The 19,555-nt window shown below is 42.8% G+C and overlaps 1 protein-coding gene across 2 annotated transcripts in view; it reads right to left on the bottom strand.

Moving 5' to 3' along the window:
* GOLIM4 (golgi integral membrane protein 4) overlaps positions 1–19,555 on the bottom strand; it is a 66,743-nt gene that overhangs the window by 27,073 nt on the left and 20,115 nt on the right. For both annotated transcript variants that reach the window (XM_063132006.1, XM_063132007.1), the window contains exons 2-6: positions 10,552–10,626; positions 7,306–7,355; positions 4,729–4,782; positions 2,525–2,675; positions 2,242–2,324 (exon numbers count right to left, since the gene is read on the bottom strand). In XM_063132006.1, the coding sequence (XP_062988076.1) occupies positions 2,242–2,324; positions 2,525–2,675; positions 4,729–4,782; positions 7,306–7,355; positions 10,552–10,626 (413 nt within the window). The remainder of the gene's footprint in view (positions 1–2,241; positions 2,325–2,524; positions 2,676–4,728; positions 4,783–7,305; positions 7,356–10,551; positions 10,627–19,555) is intronic.

Below are 19,555 nucleotides of genomic sequence, written 5' to 3'. Positions count from 1 at the left end.
ATGTTGCCCCCCTTCGCATGAAGTTCTCCGGCCAGCTTACACCAAATAAACATACAAATCACTTAAATACAAAATAGAACATAAAACCACAAAATTTAAAAGCATCATAAGCTATGATAATGAAATAAAACTCACAGTATCCCAACATTAAAGCACAAACTGAGAGGCCCAGCTACATGAGATACTTAAATGGCCTGGATGAACAGAAAGATCTTCACTTGGCACTGAAAAGACCACAGGGAGAGCGCTAGGCGAAGCTCTGAGGGAAGGCTGTTCCACAACTGGAGTGCCACTACGGAAAAGGACCTGTTTAACAAAAGCTACCACTCACTGTTAAGAAAAAAGGCTCCATCTCAATATTTTCTTTTTATCGCTTAAAACAAAGGTGGGCAACTTGTGGCCCTCCAACGTTTTGGACTTCAACTCCCATCATCTCTGACCATTGACTATGCTGGCTAGGCCTATTGGGAGTTGTAGGCCAAAACATCTGAAAAGCCATGGCTGACTCACTCCAGCCTTAAAACAAAAGCCTAAAAACTTGAAAGATTTGCACCCACAGCATAAAACTGGGCTCACTGGCTATATTAAAATTAGAGATGGGGAAAATTGAAAGAAATAATTTACAAGAATTGGAGTCCCTTTAGAAACTTTATGAAGACAAAGTACAATATGGATATTGTTATACGGTGACCATACGAAAAGGAGGATGAGGCTCCTGTATTTTTAACAGTTGTATAGAAAAGGGAATTTCAGCAGGTGTCATTTGTATGCATGCAGCACCTGATGAAACTCCCTCTTCATCACAACAGGTGAAGCTGCAGGAGCCCTGCCTTCTTTTGTATCTGGTCAAAGCTACAGGCCTCCTGTAGCTTTAACTGTTGTGATGAAGAGGGAATTTCACCAGGTGCTGCATGCATAGAACAGTAAAAGATACAGGTGGCCTGCCCTCCTTTCCATATATATGGTCACCCTATATTGTTATCAATCATTTAATCTTTAGTTGTTTTGTTTTAAAATTAATTGTTAGAAGGACGATTTGCAATAAATTAACTCAATTTTGAGAAATTTCAATTTGTACTAAGATTGAGCAAACTAATGATAATTGCTTTAGTGTGTTTGTTGTTTTAGGGTGGGTATTAACGTGCACTGTATTGCCTAAGTGATTAATGTGAATTAACGTTAGTTATATTATGTAAATGTGATCATATTCTATCATGATACACTGTATAATTGTAATTGCAATAAAAAAGTAAAAGTGGGCCCATTGATTAAGAACCAATTAAAACATTTGTAAGCTTATAGCTTAAGTACTCTGAAATTCTCGTTATTGTTTCAAATAACAGTCTTGAAGGGGGAAAACATCTGCACCCCAGATCAGCAATTCCTTGTGCATGTTGGGAGTTCTACCATCTACAAAGTTCACTCACCCTCCTTCCCCATTCATTTCAATAGAGAAGGCACCTTTGTGTATGGGTGGGGTGGAGGTGCACCCTCAATGGAACTGAACGGGGGAATCTCAGGAACCCCATTTGCACACCGGAGCGCATGAAACCTCTACATTCTTCCTTTGCACAAACATTATTGATTTCAAAACAAGAAGAACTGCAGGAATGTTTATATGTATCAATGTATCATTCATGCACAGATGTTCTTACTAGACTTTGTGTTTTGATTCCAGAAGTACCTTTAATTCTGGAATTCAGTACTGGGGGTGAACAATAAAAAGGACAACAGGAAATCTAGGTTCACAACTTAAGTTGAAATTAAATAGCTGTGAAGAAATGCCAGGAAAAAGGTAATATTACAACAATATTGTGGGGTGGGCAAATTGGATGTACAGTATAATCTCCAGAAGAACATAAGTGTTGTTGTGCTGGATGAGAAAGAGCAAATATTCACTATAGCCAGTCTCCCACTATAGCCTGTTTGATGCTTAGAAATACAGTATGGTGGTAGAATCCTTGTTCTTTTGCCCACAGCATCTAGTAATCAGATATACTACTCCTGAACATGGATTAGCTATTTGACTAATTGTTGTTAATGTTCGTATGCTCTATGGCAGTCTTATTCATCCAGAGTTGAACCTGGATGTGTATGTGTGTGTTATCCTTCCATTGAGCTAGAAAAGTCAAAAGTTTCAATCATCATTTTATTTTCCCAGTTGCAGGATTTTTACTCCCCTTTGCAAACCAGGGGATTTTCTCTCTCTATCTCCCCTGCCTTGGGAGATCAGAATCTTACCTTCACATCTTGTAGCTGGGTATGAATATCTTGGTGGGCTTTCCTCAGCTGCCTGTTCTCTTCTCGCAGATTATACATGGATTCTATTAAGAATTCAATGCAAACAAAAATTGATCCTGCAGGTTTACACTATGGAAGAGGAATTCAAATTATGCATGTATTTAAATATTTGCTCTCAAATCCTAATGAGAGCTAGTTCAATGCCAATACAGGTAGCAATTCTAGGGGGCGGGCCGCTTACTCTCCCCCTCCCAAAATTTAATGAAGTGACACAATTCGATACCCTTCAGCTTGGACAGCTCCTGCTCTTTCTCTTGCTGTAGCTGCACGTATCTCTGCTTGTGATCGTCGACCGCTCTGCCGAAGTCATCCCCCTGTCGCCTGTGCTCCTCTTCTAGGTCTGAGTGCTGCTTCTTTAGTTCCTCGTGTTGGCTCTGCAAAGAACAAAAGAAGAAGGACATACCACAAGGATTCATTTCTCTGAGCAGCTACTTTGGGATTTTCAGTGCAGGCCCAACCCAGGGTGAGACGAGTTTTCATGCAAGCCGGTGTTACATAATGCTGCCAATCAGGAGTGGACTTCGTTTAAGGCGGAAACCCTAATTTAGCATTGGCGCAGGTGTTAACAATGCCTGGTTCGGACATTACACATAACCACAGTTTAGCACAGGGATATTGAACCTCTTTCAGCCTGAGGGCTGAATTCATAGAATCATAGATCATAGAATCATAGAATAGCAGAGTTGGAAGGGGCCTACAAGGCCATCGAGTCCAACCCCCTGCTCAATGCAGGAATCCACCCTAAAGCATCCCTGACAGATGGTTGTCCAGCTGCCTCTTGAATGCCTCTAGTGTGGGAGAGCCCACAACCTCCCTAGGTAGCTGATTCCATTGTCGCACTGCTCTAACAGTCAGGAAGTTTTTCCTGATGTCCAGCCGGAATCTGGCTTCCTTTAACTTGAGCCCGTTATTCCGTGTTCAAATTCCGTGTTCCTTCTTCAAATTCAACTTTGAAGAAGCTCTTCAGGGCCGCATTCAAGTAGTGGGCAGGACAGAAGCAAACGATGCAAAGCCAAAAGTCCCCAAAGCACCAGTATACTGTAGCATAAAAACTCTTACTGCCAGTAACTAAGCCTTAAACACCAAATGATTGGCAGTCAGGAGAAAGGGGGTGGGGCCAAGGGCAGGGCAATCTAAGAAACCCTGGAGAGTTGGCTTTCACTGCAGGCCCGACAGTTATAACCCTTGGTTTAGCACTATACAAACAACCATGTTTTCCCTGTCCGCTCTCTTCCAGTTTGTCTTTTTTCAGATCCAATGATAAAGCAAGGTTAGTTTAAATAGGGGGACCATATGAAATGGAGGACAGGGCTCCTGTATCTTTAACAGTTGTATTGAAAGGGGAATTTCTGCAGGTGTCATTTGTATATATGGAGAACCTGGTGAAATTTCCTCTTCATCACACCAGTTAAAGCTGCAGGTGCCCTGCCCTCTTTTAAATCTGGTCACCCTAATACAGCTCCTGCACTTTAACTGTTGTAATGAAGAGGGAGACTGGGTTTGATCTACGCCTTTTGGACTGGACTCATGTGGAGATGCCAATGTGAAAGCGGAGGCTCTGGACTCCTTGTATCTGTGTGTTTACCCTTCCCTTGATCTAGTTTAGGACTTGTCCATGGAGTTACCAACAAACGATCCAAAGTTGGTCTACCTCTATTTGGGTCTTTGGTTTATTAGGGCTTTCAAGAATTTGCCCCTCTGACTGCCTGAGGGATTATGTCAGGAATCATCCCCATTCTTTGTCCATGTTTGAAACCCGTATATGGATTGACCCTTCCCTTGTATTTGGAACTGTGGAGATGGCAGCAGAGAAACTACATTGATGGGGATCTCAGTCATGGTAGTAGTGATTAACTTTTAACTGTTATGGAATTTCTTGGAGCCCATAGATACTGCCCACCAGCTAGATGATTTCTGAAGTATTTAACCATTAAGTTTTTGCTGTGAGATTTCCTGCAATCAAGAAGTCCCATCTCAGTTTGGGTGTCCCATGTCAGTTTGTCAGAACGTGTGCTTGCCTGAGGGACCAGGAAACCTGACAATACCAGAGCCAAGCGAACACAGGTAGAAGGGTGTTAATGAGCTCACATCCGCTTTCTCTGCTTTTCATAGGTATCTGGTTGGCCTCTGTGGGAACATAATCTTTCCTTCTGATCGAACTTTTCATATTCTTAGAGAGGGGAGACATTTTGTAATCAAGAGGATGTCCTCCTTCTGACACTCAAAGGACCCACGAGAGTTGGAGATATTTTAAAAGGAGATTTTCGACAAATGCAAAATAGGACTGGAAGACAAATGTCTCCATCTTTTTCTAGCTTCCCTGTTAAGATGAGACTTTTAAAATGGCACACATATCTATGTAAATTGCCCAGACAGCTTTGGCTATGAGGTGGTATAGAGATGAAATTCATCATCATCATCATCTACCTTCAGCATCTGGTGTTGCACGTTCAGTGCACTGTATCTGTTATTGGAATCTTGCTGTAAAAGAAAAAGAGAAATATCATTAGTTGACATCCTCAGCGACTTCCTATGTAGTTATGATATCTCTCTGTAAATTATGTTATAAGGAAATCACAAAACTGCCCTGCTCAATTAACAGAGGTGTTGGACTACAACTCCCATAATCCGTTCTGGAAGGGGATGATGACTGCTGTAATTCAACACAACTGGAGGACACCACATTGGCAAAGACTATCCTAAGGTATGCCCCTCCAGAGTATCAACCCAAGCCACTTCTCTGCCCAGTCACCCATACGTAAGTCACACGGACAGACTTTTTACCCACAACTGGCTGACTTGACTCCCCAAGGTGGTCGTAGTGGTGGAAGACAGAAGAACAAATGCATAAAACTCAGGATTGGAAACAGTAGCAAAGACTCTCCAGAACAGGAAGCATGCAAATGGCAGAAGTAGAGGCTGCAGTGACGGCTTCCCCCCACCAACCATGCTACAGTGTGGAATGCCACCCACCCATCAGGAAAGGTTTTCTGGTTCTTCTGGCTGCCTCCAGCCCTACTTTGGGCCTATTATAGAACAGTGCCTATTATAGAACTTACTTTCAGCGCTCTATAAAGCATTCCATTTTTTTTAAATTGCCAATAAGGCATAGATGCAACAAAGCCTAGTTCAAAGCCTAGTGCTGGGCTAGATGGTGCCTTGGTTTGATCCAACATGGCACTTCTTATATGTACCAGGCAAAGGCCTCCCATTGGCATGATGTAGGTACAGTTCATCTCCCCTCCACCTATTCAGCTAGCAATGACCTGGTTTGCACAATCACTGTGCATACCAAGAGGATTGGCCTGCCTTAATTGTTATGGTTTCCCCGCCCCCTCCACTAAAAGCAGGGGGCATGGGAGATCAGGTGAATCATGGCATTGCACACATAGAGTTGTTGTTGTTGTTGAACAACAACAGATTTATTTACCATTTACCATATTTCAAAAACAATCTCTATGCAGTTTACAGGGAGATTAAAATACATTAAAATGCATCATAATAAATATGAAAACATGTATACAAAACATTTATAGAAACATGTATAAGCAAATACTCACAACACTAGGTTTGTTAATTATAGTGTTGTCAGTATTTGCTTTTTAAAAAATTTATAAAACTTTTGTATACATGTTTTTGCATCTATTAGTGGGGTTTTTTTAAAAAAAAAAACTATTATTGTTATTGCTGGTTTTGTTGCAGTGCAATCATTCAGGAAAGGCCCAGATAAATATATTGGTCTTTAATAGTGCCTAAAGCATGCCACAGTTGATTCCTCCCAAATACCAGGAGGAGGCATTTCATAAAATGGGTGCCATCACAAAGAAGGCCCACTTCTGCATTGCTGCAAGATGGCAATCTACAGGCCACATAGAACCAGCAAAGCCTCCTCCAATGATCTTAATGATCTCACAGGCTAAGGTGACCATATGGAAAGGAGGACAGGGCTCCTGCATCTTTAACAGTTGGAGAGAAGCTCAATTTATAGCTGTGTGGCGGCTAGCATGAGATGTCAGATTTACTCTGCTGGAAAGGATTCAGCCTGCAGTGGGATGGGTGACTGCATGTGGATTATTCACATATAGAAAAGGTCAAGAGGGCAGGGCTCCTGCAGCTTTAACTGTTGTGATGAAGAGGGAATTTTACCAGGTGCTGCAGGCATACAAATGACACCTGCTGTGATTCCCTTTTCTATGCAACTGTTAAAGATACAGAAGCCCTGACCTCCTTTCCATATGGTCTCCCTAGCACAGGCCTATATCGGAGAAGGCAATCTAGCAGGTAACCTGGCCCCAAGCTGTTCAGGGCTTTATATGCAAGACCTCAAACTTGACTCGGTAACTAATAGCTAATAGTTAGCGAGTGCATTTTTCATTGTTTCTTCACATCATATATTAAGTAATGAGGTGGTAATGGACTGCAGCCCCTCCTCCAATACACGAAGAGGACTGCAGAGCTCCAGCTATTGGGCGGTATAGAAAAGTAATAAATAAATAAATAAATAAATAAATAAATAAATAAATAAATGAAGCAGGCCTATGGGTTTGGAGAAAAGAACTAGGCCTGTTGCAAACATACAAACCATGGTTTGTCATTATGAGAACGAGCCTGCACAAGCCTTGATCCCCCTCCTCCATGTGTGCAAGAAGGAGGCGGAAAGCTTCTGCTTTCACTTTTGAACACAGTTCCCTATTACATTTGAACTTGGGGAACTAGTTTGTTCCAATTGTGTTTTGCTAACAAACCAATTGAACCATGATTCAGACATAACAGTGGTTAGTTCAAAAGCAAAAGCTTTCAAGCTCCTCTTTGTGTGTATGAAAGACGGGGAGAGAGGACACATTTCTTATAAATCACAAATCCTTGGTTTGTTGTTATATCTGAACAGGGCCCAGTTGTATTGCTAATTACTAACAATAGCACTCATTGTGCCAACTTCCCACTTAAGTCTAACAACAAGACCTTTATCCCAAGACATTTTGTGGATCACTTTTGCTCACTTACCCTTCCTTTATTTAGTGTTTCTTGTGCTTCTAGTTTATAAACAAGAAAATCTAAAAACAAAAACAAAACACAGATAATATTAAACTTCGAGGGCTGTTTACACAGACAAACCCCCAGACAACTATAGTCTGTGGAGGAACATTGTGGTCCAAACCATCTTCTCACTGGAGATAGCTGCCTCACACAGTCGTTACACCTTGCATACACGTACTCAGTTTGGTTTAGCTACACGTGATTACTGTACACCTGACAGGCATTGAGAGTGTGAACTGACTCCACTTAAAAGCATTGAGCTGGATCCAAAACTACGTTAGTCAATGGGACTTTATGTTGTGACTAATTTATCCCATTGATTATAACGAGACCTAAATGCAATTAATTTAGGCCTTAGCTAGTCCTAAGGTTTATCCTGGGATTTTCCTGGGGTCATCCCTGTTCATGTAAATGACACACAGGGTATCCCGGGAGCAGGCAATGACGATCCCGGGACAATCCCGGGATAAACCTTAGGTCTAGCTAAGCCTTAGGGCCTTGCTAGATGGAGGTTTAGCCCGGGGCTTGCCCCTGTGCATCCAGATGACGCACAGGGGATCCCGGGGTCAGGCAGGGGTGAAACCTCCCTGGGCCCGGGGTAATTGAAACCCCTTTTAGCCCGGTTTTTCCCGTGGTCCCAGCCTTAGGTCGGGCTGAGGCCGGGACCGTTCTGCCACTTTTCCTGGCTACCACACTTACGTGTGAGTAGCCGGGAAAAGCGGCGGACGGGCCACAGCACTCCCGCCCCCACCCCCACCCCCCAATTCCCCTGGCCTCTGATTACCCCCCTCCCCCCCATGTCCCCACCTGCTGTTTGCCCCCGCCACCGATGTCCCAAGCCGCTCTGTGCCGCCGCCGATGACGCCGATATCCTCAGCCAGCGTTTCCTGCTGTTGTCATGTCCCCTGGCCTGCAGGCATCACAGGCTAGGGGACAGACAGCAGGAAACGCCGGCTGGAGACATGGCAGCTGCGGCACAGAGCGACTTGGGACATCGGCGGCAGCGGCAAACAGCAGGTGGGGACATGGGGGGAGGGGGGAATCGGAGGCCAGGGGAGGTGGGTTGGCTTTTTTAATATATATATATATATACTTACCTGGCCATTGGGGCGCTCCTGCGCACACGGCCGCTTTAAGGGGGGGAATGGCGGACACGATGGGGCTTCTCTCAGCCCCGTCACGCCTCAGGTGTAGACAGGGCCGACAGGCCACGCTACTTCTAGCAGCGTGGGGCCCCCCTCACCACTGGATTCGGCGGTAGGTCTAGCAAGGCACCCAGTCTGGTTCCAACCCATAGCATTTGAGGAGATGGGAGGAAATACAAAACTTATACCTGTGGCGTCCTACCTGCAGTAGACCATTCATACATGCACACCATCATTTGATATTACAGTCATCCACATGTACAAGTGGACTGGCTCTCAGTTTGCTTCATTGGGAAGCAAGAGCTTCAGGGGAACGACACGATGTAATCATATAACACAATAGTTCCCAGTTCTAGTTTTTTCTCTCGGCTCTATTTACAAATGAAACAGCAGCTGGCAATGCAGCTTGAATTTTAAAATGTTAAAAGAAGGAAGAAAAAAAGAAGAAAAAAGTCCTCACCTAATCGAAAAACTGCAAGTAACCTCATTATTTGTTCTACTGCCCTATCTATTCTCAAATTCTTTCTAAATATTTAGATCATTGGTTTTTTTGTGAATAAGTCCAGCTGGTCTGATTCAGAAAGAATATACTTTTTGTTTACATGCAATAACAAGACTGTCAAATAGGCATTGACCAACATTGCTCTTACAGCCCAAATGTATAGAGACAAATTTCTGACATTGCATGTATGATTTGTTTTAGCATTGTTTTTATTATGCTTGTTGTAACCATTGGTTGAAAACAAAGCTTTACTAGTACTACCTTTGTTACTTGAAAATGTTACCCCCCTAAACATTCACCCCAATCTTTGAGAGTTTCACACACACACACACACACACACACACACACACACACACAATATTGGACTCACTTTTGGACCAAAAGAATGAAGAATCTCTCAGTTTGGGAAACACTGTTATAGCTTTATATTTGATTCCTCGCTCTCCTTTATTCCTCATATTGAGGCAGTAGCTAAATCCTGTCATTTTTTCCTGTATAATATTGCCAGGATTCGATCATTTTTGTCTGTCTCTTCTGCCAAGACTTTTGTTCATGCATTGGTTATTTCTCGGTTGGACTACTGCAACCTTCTTCTCACTGGCTTTCCTTCTTCTCACATCAGTCCGTTGGTTTCTGTTCACCACTCTGCCGCTAAGATCATCTTCTTGGCTCACCGCTCTGACCATGTTACTCCACTTCTGAAATCTCTTCATTGGCTTCCAATTCACTTCAGAATCCAATATAAACTTCTTCTGTTGACCTTCAAAGCTTTTCACAGTCTAGCTCCTTCCTATCTCTCCTCTCTCATCTCACACTATTGCCCCGCTAGTGCTCTTCGCTCCTCTGATGCCATGTTTCTCACCTGCCCAAGGGTCTCCACTTCCCTTGCTCGGCTTCGTCCATTTTCTTCTGCTGCCCCTTATGCCTGGAACGCTCTTCCAGAACATTTGAGAACTACAAGTTCAATCGCAGCTTTTAAAGCTCAGCTAAAAACCTTTCTTTTTCCTAAAGCTTTTAAAACTTGACTTGCTCTGACTTTATACTGTTAGTTTTACTCTACCCTGTGCCTGTTTGGTGCATTCTCTTCCCCTCCTTATCGCTTTACTATGATTTTAATAGAATGTAAGCCTATGCGGCAGGGTCTTGCTATTTACTGTTTTACTCTGTACAGCACCATGTACATTGATGGTGCTATATAAATAAATAATAATAATAAAATAGCCCATATGAGTATTATTGTTGTTCACTAGATGGCAGTAGAAAACCATTAACAAACTCCATGCTTACAACCTGGCAAAACAACATTTGATACCGATAAAGTAAAAAGAAGAAGCACTTGAAATGGGGGGAGGGAGGAACCTACACAAGATCACTACTATTTAAAAAAAGGTACAGTAAATCAAAACATACTTTAAGGGAGCATGTTGCTGATCTGAAAATTGCAGATAGCTCTGGATGAAATACAGCTTCCTGCATTCATAATACAAGTAGGAACAACATTGCTCCTTTATCTGGATTTCAGCTAGCTAAGACGTCTGGAAAGTGAAGTGAAATATAAAACGTTACCTTCTTTTGCTTTTTTATGTTCAAGTCTTTCTTTCTGTAAAGATTTTTCTAATCTTGTCCGGTGCTCGTATACAACTAAAAAAGGAAAAGGAAATTGCAAGAAATTGAGTAGTCATTCGATAGGCAAGTGAATGGACAAATATATATTTGAGGGAGAGGCTGAGGGGAGAAACATGCATGGTGCTTTAAGCTCCAAGGTGGAAGAGGTGGTATAAAAACTTAATAAATAAAATATATCCCAAAAATGGAGTTGTGAGGAATAGAAAGGAAAGAAAACCCAAACAAAAACAATGGAAGAAACTCTGAGGCACTGTTGGTGAAGACGCACAATCCATGCAACATTACATAGATCAGCTCAAGTTGGCAACAATGTGGGATTCAGGCAAGTGTAGGTGACAGTCATGTGGCTAACTGGTTCCCAGTGAAATTCCCATGCTGCTAAATGCTTCCACACCCAGCCACCCGCCGCTTGAGATCTGCTGGATATATAGGGATGGTTCAATCCTCCAGTGATGACATCAAACATATTGGTTCACACAAAGAAAAATCCCCCTCTCTCTCCCCCTCTCTCCACATTGATAAGCTGAAAAAATACTTCTGAATTCAGATATCCTCAGGCAAACCTCACACAGGGAGGGCCCCTGGGAAGGACGGGAAATAGTTCAACTGGTCAATGCCAAAGCCCTTTTCACAAATTCCCTCCACACACAGAGGATCATGCTGCTAGCCCTGGCCCAGACCTACGGGTGCCTCAAGGGCCTTGCTCCAGCCTTGCTCATGAAGAGCACAGGGTCTGAAAAGGGGCGCCTGTAAGGGCTCAATGCAACCGGGAATCCCATGCAATGAAGGGGGAGCACCTAAATAGAGCTCCCCCATTCAGCACCTAATGCAGAAGCCTCGGGACGGGGCCACTGGGCTGTGGCAATGTTGAGGTGGAGCTAGTGATAATTAAATTCAAATATTACATCAAACTGCCTTCCAAAGGCCTAATCTACACCATGCAGGATATTTCACTATGGCCTTAGCTAGACCTACCAGTAAGTCCGCGACAGAGGAGGGGAGATCCCGCAATGTGAGTATCACGGGATGTCGCCCTCGTTTACACATGAGGCGCAGCGACCTCTGGAGGAGAGGTGGCGCGCCCACCATTTCTTTTTATTTTTTAAAGGAACGGAGGGCACGAACGCTCATGCGCAAAGTTAAGGTGTTTTTTTTTTTAATTTTAACTTCATTTCCCCGCTCCCCCCACCCTAGCCCCGATGGCTAGGGTGCATGGCTCCCGGCTGTGTGCGAGTAAGCGCGCGGAGCCGGGAAAAGCTGCAGAAACGGGCCACACGCTCGCGGTCAAGACCGCGGGAAAAAGCGGGCCCAAAGTGTGGAGCTTTATCCCGGGGCCAGGGAGGGATGATCCCTGCCTGAGCCCGGGATCCCCCGTGCGTCATCTGGACACACAGGGGCGATCCCGGGATAACCTCTGGTCTAGCAAAGGCCTATGAAAGCGGTATGAAGTGGAATATAAAAGGCAGGAGCTACACCAAGCAGGATAGGGCACTATGAAAGTGGTATGAAAGCAATATATGGTATGTGTCACAGAGCTCCATCACACGGTGGGGAACACACACTCTCTACCGTCACTTCTCCGCCCGTGTTTTCGTTGCTCAGTTACTTCCTCTTTCAAAAGAGAAAGTAAACAAAGGGCATGTCTAGACCTACGTGCGGAGGGAGGATGGTCTTGCAGTTTTATGATTGCGAGATCGCTCCCCTCGTCTACATGCAGAGTGCGACATCGTGCCCGCTATTTTGGTTTTTGTTTTAAAGGAAAAGGAGCACATGAGCGCTCGAATGATACGTATGTTGTTTTTTTTAAAAAAAACCTCGCCTTCCCCCACACACCCCCACACACCCCCATGGGCACAGAGCTCTGTGTCTGTGGAGCTGAGGAGTCCTGAGGAGTCCATGTGTCCTGAGGAGCTCTGTGTCCTGTGCCCGGCTCCTTGCGTTTACTCGCGAGGAGCCAGGACAAAACAGCAACAGCAGGCCACATGTCCCGCGGTCTCGGAACGCACAGGTACGATCTCCGGGATATTGCCCAAGGAGCACGAGGCCAATTCAGTTGGCTATTCTCGTCGCTATGCTTCTCCTACACGCAGAAGAAGAAAAATGTATATGTTTAAAATATATCAGACTTTATGGAGAGTTTTTTGTTGCGCAAGGAAGGCCAGAAGGGGCAGAAGGGGTGCGGGAGGCACACAACGTCATGGGAGGGACCTGCAAAAAATCAGTGAGTGCCCAGTAACGAGCGTGCAGTAAAACGCTCGTCGGATGGAGCTCTCAATGGGCCCCAACACTATAAAGCAGTAGTGTGGCTCCTGCCTTTTATATATCCTGCCTGGTGTAGATTAGGCCGAAGTCAAGTGATTTAGGGCGCAATACAACGGCACTGCCACCTGAACAACAGAAGCACTGAAATCGGAGGCTTCTGCACTTCCAACGCCTCACTGAGATTTTGCTGGCAGGGTAGAAGAAGCAACAGAGGCTATTTGGGTTCTCCGTTCTTCTTAACTGCATTTGGCACTAGACAGGCCGCTGAGCCCCTGCCACCGCTGCCGGGAGCAGAAGCTGAGAAGTTTGTGGATCCGGCAGATCCACGGCCTCGCCCCTCCCAGCCCAGTTTCCCACCCACAACACATCCATTTGCTCTCCTCCCAAGGTCATGAGGCTGACCTCTGGAGAGGAAGCACCTGCAGAATTTGCAGATTTGGCTGGGAGGGGCAGGGGTGAATGGGAGGGAATCCACACTTGCATTTCCCCCATCAAACATTTTGTCTACAGCCTCACAGGGGTAATCCCAGGCACCCTACTGCCCCTCAAATGCTGGCTTGTGACCACGGAGCCGTGCTCTCAGTCCATCTTTACTACATGCTGCCATTACAAGAAAAAGCCATTCATGTTTAAAGAAGGGAATTCGTCGTCTTGTTTCTCAGCACATTTTATTCACACATTATTTTTGCTGAACCCACTTTATAGCTCAGAAAGCTCTCAGTAGGGACAGGAAGACATATGGATATGTAGACATGTTGATTTGGGAGAGAAATGGCCCTAGATATGTGGAAACCTACTTAGAACGGCCCAGGGGATTTTTGTGAACCATCCTGTAAAATGGAATCATGCAGCAAGGTGCCTCTGAGCATATTTTGAGTGCCTTTGCCTCACTGCTGAATGAGGCTCAAGCCCAGAATCTCAAGAAAATTGACTATCCACATGAAGTTCAACAGTGGAATGCCAAAATACAAGATACGGCTGTTTATGTCATTTTATTTTGAAATAGAGCAGGAGAAATATCACAGAAAATACAGAAATACTTGTTTGGAAATCACATAGATTACACTGCATGGCTTTAAAAAAAACAACATCCAAGCTTCTTCTTTCTTTAAGCTGTCTAAACTACAGGAGGGCTCAAGATGATGTAATTTTTAAAATACTTGATAGCTTTTTTGTGAATATATGGGCTTCGTCTCCTTGTGTACATAATGCAAAGGAGGAGAGTAAAAGAATGTTGTGTTCTGAAATATAAACAGCCCCAAAGGGTGCTAAACTGTGACAGGCATGAAAACATGGTCAATTGATGCCAAGTGATACGGTAATAAATCAAGAAAAGTCAGAATTTTCAATCTGATTATGCATTCTTGCCAGCCTTTAACTGAGGCACAAGTTAAAGGAGGGAAATATCCCATTGGAATAGAAAATTAAAAGCTTTTTCTTTCCTCATCTCCTGCACGGTAGGCATGACCTGAGTGCAAATTATCATATTGTGTGCATAATTCACTCAAAGACTGGAGGGAGCACCCTCTACCACCACTGAGGGAAGAGGTCTGTAATATATGATGATAGACACCAATTTATATGGTTAAAAGGAGATTACACAAATTAATTGAGGATAAAGCTATCAATGGCTAGTAGTCAAGATGGCTATGTACAACCTTCAGCATCTGAGTATCAGTCTCTTGGTATCAAAAGCAGGAGGTTATTGGATTTATTTATTTATTTATTATTGCATTTATATCCTGCCTTTTTTCCTTCAAGAAACCCAAGGCGGCATACATAATCCTCCTCCTCCTCCTCTCCATTTTTATCCTCACAACAACAACTCCGTGAGGTAAGTTGGGCTGAGAGTCTGTGACTGGCCCAAAGTCACCCAGTGGGTTTCCATGCCTGAGTGGGAACTAGAACCCAGATCTCCCAACTCCCAGTCCAACACTTTAGGCACTACACCACACTGGTTCTTCATGCCGTCTTTGTGGGCTTCCCAGACACATCTGGTTGGTCACTCCAAGAAACAGGATACTGGATTAGACAGGCTTTCGGTCTGATCCACAGGCTCTTCTTATGACCTGATGCCGGAGCAATGAAATGTGCACCGACTCCCAAAAATAACCCAGAAAAGGATTATCTGGTCATCAGCCTTATAGACTTCATCAATGCTTCCCATTGTTCCAATCCAATTTAAGCAAGCAGTGTGCAGGATTGAAACCATAACTTCTTAAATTCCATCTTGTCAAGAACTATTCAGTTCCAGTTACACAGTCCCAATGTAATTCTAACAGCTGCTCAGCTTGTCCCAAATCCACAAACCCTTTCCATCCTTACTAGATGCTGTACGGAATTACCCAGTGCTGTTATGTTTCCAGGCATTTATATCTGGAATTTAACTCGGTTAAGCAACAGATCATGGTTTTGTATGAGGTGTCGTTCCTGGATCAAAACATTTCATTCAGCTCTGTGTTCCACATACAGCCTCCTGGACGCCCCCTGGAAATTCACAAATTGGACACGATGACAATATCCTTCACTTTTTACAAAATGAATTAAGTGAACAACAATTTTTAAAATGTTACATCTGATCAAGAAAGCAAGTTACTCTGAATATGACAAGGCAATTACTCCTTTTGAAAAATGATGCATTTTCTGCTTTTGTCTCTAGCTTGCTTATAATCAGCGAACGGCAAATTTCCCATATATGTTACACAGTTCTTTTTTGACTGTAGATGCCCAGGAGTGTTCTCTCCAGTGAGCTATAGGCCCTCCACTCTAAAACCCCAAATAATAGTAACTATTAATGATTGACTGAATATGGCTATTTACTCTGAATACAGTGCTGTGCGCACTCTTGAAAAATCAGGTTTCAAGAGTTTGCAAAGCATCAATCTTTGACTTTTATAGCCATTACATCACTGTAGCCATAGCTTCCGAGTGTTACAGGGCAGTGAACACTAAAACCTACTAAAACAAAATTCTACTTTAATTGTGATTTAAAAAACAAAAAAACTAACTACACATCAATATTATCTTAATTAAGAATTTATTCTTCCATGTTCAGTGTTAGAAATACTTTTTTTTTCCCCAGCTGTTTTTATGCACCCTTTAAAAAACAGATCCACTGTATAAGCAGAATCTCTGTTCTCCCGAAATTTTCCACTTGGCATAAGAAACTCTCAAAAACCAAGAGCTTATTCATCACCCCTTCTGCATTCTCTCCTTTCCCTTCAACAAGGGGTGGGCAATTTGCTCCGCAGAAAGGACACTGTTAAGAAACATGTGTGTTGTAGATTCATATAATTAATGCCTCGTGTATATCAGATACCAAACTGTGGTGGGTGGCTATACGATATCACATGTAGTCTTCCACATTCTTATTATGAAATGACAAATCAAATTGATATGGCTTTTAGGGGGGAAAGGATGACAAATTGTTCAAGGAGGATAGGTCTATTGATTGCTGTTACTAGGAGGGCCTTATTCAGGGGCAAGACATCTCTAACTACGAACATAGGAAACTGTCTATTGATTGCTGTTACTAGGAGGGCCTTATTCAGGGACAAGACATCTCTAACTACGAACATAGGAAACTGCCGTATACAGGGTTTCAGGCAGGTGTCTTTCCCAGCCCTGCTGGGACCTTCTGTATGTAAAGCATGTGCTATACCACTATGTCACAGCCTTTCCCTTGCCAGATCCTGGGAACAAACAAAGGATCTTCTGCTTGTAAATGTCCCAGGCATAACAGCTGGGGACTGCTGGAGACTGAAAATGCACTCTGATAAGATGGGTCATTACCAAGTCGATGGGGCTGTTTTTAACCATCCTTAACAACCCAACAAACCATGTGTTCTCGTGGTGGCTTGTTCAAGGAAAATATGCCATACTGCATGGTTAACATGCCACCCTGTGGAAAATGTCCTGGGTTCAGAAAACCCACTAACCCACTGTTCAACAAACATACAATTCCCCTGTTACAACAGTTCCACTGGCTTCTGGTCCGTTTCCAGTCACAATTCAAAGTTCTGGTTATGACCTATAAAGCCCTATATGGTTCAGGTCCAGGTTATCTGAAAGACCATAGTCTCCCTTATGAGCCTGCCCATGTCCTGAGATCTTTTTTTTTAATTGCCATTTGTATTTTAAATGTTTAAATATTACAGTTGGTTTAATTATATTTTTAACTCTTGTATATGTCTATTTATACATTTTAAATTTGTAAAGCCACTTGAGTCCCAGTATTGGGGAAAAGGCAGGATACAAATAAATAACAACAACAAACAAACAAACAACCCACTGTTCAATAACAACCCACACTTGAGTGTGAGTTAGGATGTTATGTGAACCCAATCACTGGGACTTAAGTAAGCCATTACCAAGGCCCATTCTATTGCTTTCAATAAGATGCAAGTCCAATAACATTTTGCTAAATTGTGTCCAGAATGCCAGATTACATAGGCCATTGGTCTGGTCATGCAATGCAATCATACGCATGTCTACTCAGAAGTAAGTCACATTGAATTCAATTAAGTTTGCATAGGATTGCAGCCTAAAGTTAGAAAACTCAAGTGTCTAAAAAGTCTGAATGCACAGAGAATAAATGGCAACTACAATTTATTAGCAACGCTTGTGCCAGTGCTCTACAGAATACAATGACTGTTTACCACGTGTTCACCATATTTCATCTGATTGTGGATGAAACTGTCTATAGGATCTGGCCGCATGGTGAGATTTTGCCACATTTCCTCTTTCTTCAATAGCTGATGGATTGCAGCTGCACTGCAAAATTGCTCTAATATATGTAACAGTGTGATAAACAGTTTTCAGAACCCACCAGAAGTCATAGAAATTACAGGAAGGATGGACTGGAATTGTGACATAAGGGCTTATACACTGGGGATGAAATCGTAAATGTTTGAAAACACTGTGAGGTTTGGGGGTTTACATACCTCCCCGTCTCCAGTTAGTCAGCATTTTCTCCCAGGACATTTTAAAAGTTTAAACGCAAGGGACAAAAACATAGTTTGTTTGTTTTACTTTTAGGTGACAGGACCAAGGTTCAAAAACTAGAAAACCAAATGCACATTCAAAGCTGCTAAATTACCTAATCTTAACAGCTTAAAATGCAATAATAAAACATTATGAAGTACTAGTATTTTTCTTTGCTCCGTCCTTGGCTCCAATAGCTTAGTGCCAAAGAGTAAACCTCAATTTTAGATGTGGTTGCTACTATCTAAAACTGTTAACTGCCCAATCTACTTCCTCAAAGCAGTTTTGCTATAAGCAGATTAAGTCACCAATGCTATTTTTGTTTTAATTCATCTAGTCAAGGATTATTATTGTTATTATGATTGATTGATTGATTGATCGATCAATTAGATCCTTTGGTGAAATGTTTTCACCAAGGTCAAAGCATTGCTCCTGCGGACTATTTCGGAATGCATAAGTACAGAAACACGAACATCTCTTGGGATTGTGGAGCCAGTACTGCCATCCTTGTAGCCATGCCATTAAATTTGTAGGTATCGAATTCAGTGTTGTGGGGTAGGAAATATTCCAAAATGGAAAATTTTCTATTTCATCAGGTGCCAACTGCAAATAAAATTTTAGGCAAGGATGGCAGGTTGAAGTTTCAGATGAGTACTTGTCAACATCACACAAAGTTCCTTGGGTTGCTAACATGTATTAGTGTGTCAGTAGTTTTCAGTACCTTTGTTTTTTTCTTAAATTTAAACAATGGAAGGGAAATACATGCTATTGTCTTTTAACTTTTACAAGAATATTCCGATAAAAAAGTCTACATTATGTGTGTGTGTGTGTGTAATTAAGTGCGCTTTCATATTTTCCCTCAAATTTAACAGGTCAAATACTGGAACAAAAAATTAAGACAAGTTGGGGTTTTTTGTGTGGGGGGGGGAATTGGTGTTTACTAAATACAAGTAAAATAAACATGCTAAATCTGAGCACATCTGAACATTTTCCCATGCAAATTATCCCACGCCCATTTTCTGGAAAAGGTTCCAGTTCAAAATTTCTCCAAAATCCTACAACAGTAATTATATTGATTTGATTGGTTAATGTCGTATGTTTTTGTAACAGTAACCACAACAAAAGAAACATAAAAATTGAATGACCTTTTGGTGTTTTCTTATAACGACGAGTGTACCTTTCCAATCTAACTTTATACATTTGGAATTTTTTATTGAAGTGGAAAGCATGAGGTTACCAGGTTTTTTGAAGCCTGGGCCCCAAGACTCAGGGGACGAAGCCTGGGAGCATTGATCCTGATGGACCTTTGTGACCTCAGAGAGGCAGCTGGCTCAGCTCTCTCTGCGCCGGCTGTAAGGGAGAGAGGAGCTCGGATTCCTGGGTCCAAAGGTTGAAGCATTGTCTCTGACCTTGGATCCAGGAATCCAAACTATCCTAGGGCCCCCATAGATTCTGTTGAGGGGGCATAGGATTGCTCTCCCCAACACCTGGAATGTCAAATCTCCCCAGACCTGATAAGCCTATGAATTCACATTATTATCTGCTCCGAGATGGCAGAAAGTGGTAGTAACAAATCTAATGAATGAGAAACAATGTGGATTCCCTAGGTTGTATTCTGTCAATTTTCCACAGTGGGACCCTCAAATGTACCACTCTTTCCTTAAGATAAGCACTGAATTTAGATAAAAGCTACTAGTCT

Source organism: Elgaria multicarinata, chromosome 8, assembly GCF_023053635.1.
Source record: "Elgaria multicarinata webbii isolate HBS135686 ecotype San Diego chromosome 8, rElgMul1.1.pri, whole genome shotgun sequence".
Classification (NCBI taxonomy): domain Eukaryota; kingdom Metazoa; phylum Chordata; class Lepidosauria; order Squamata; family Anguidae; genus Elgaria; species Elgaria multicarinata.
The sequence above is the reverse complement of the archived record's forward strand: the minus strand, read 5'-3'. Positions and strand labels throughout refer to the sequence as shown.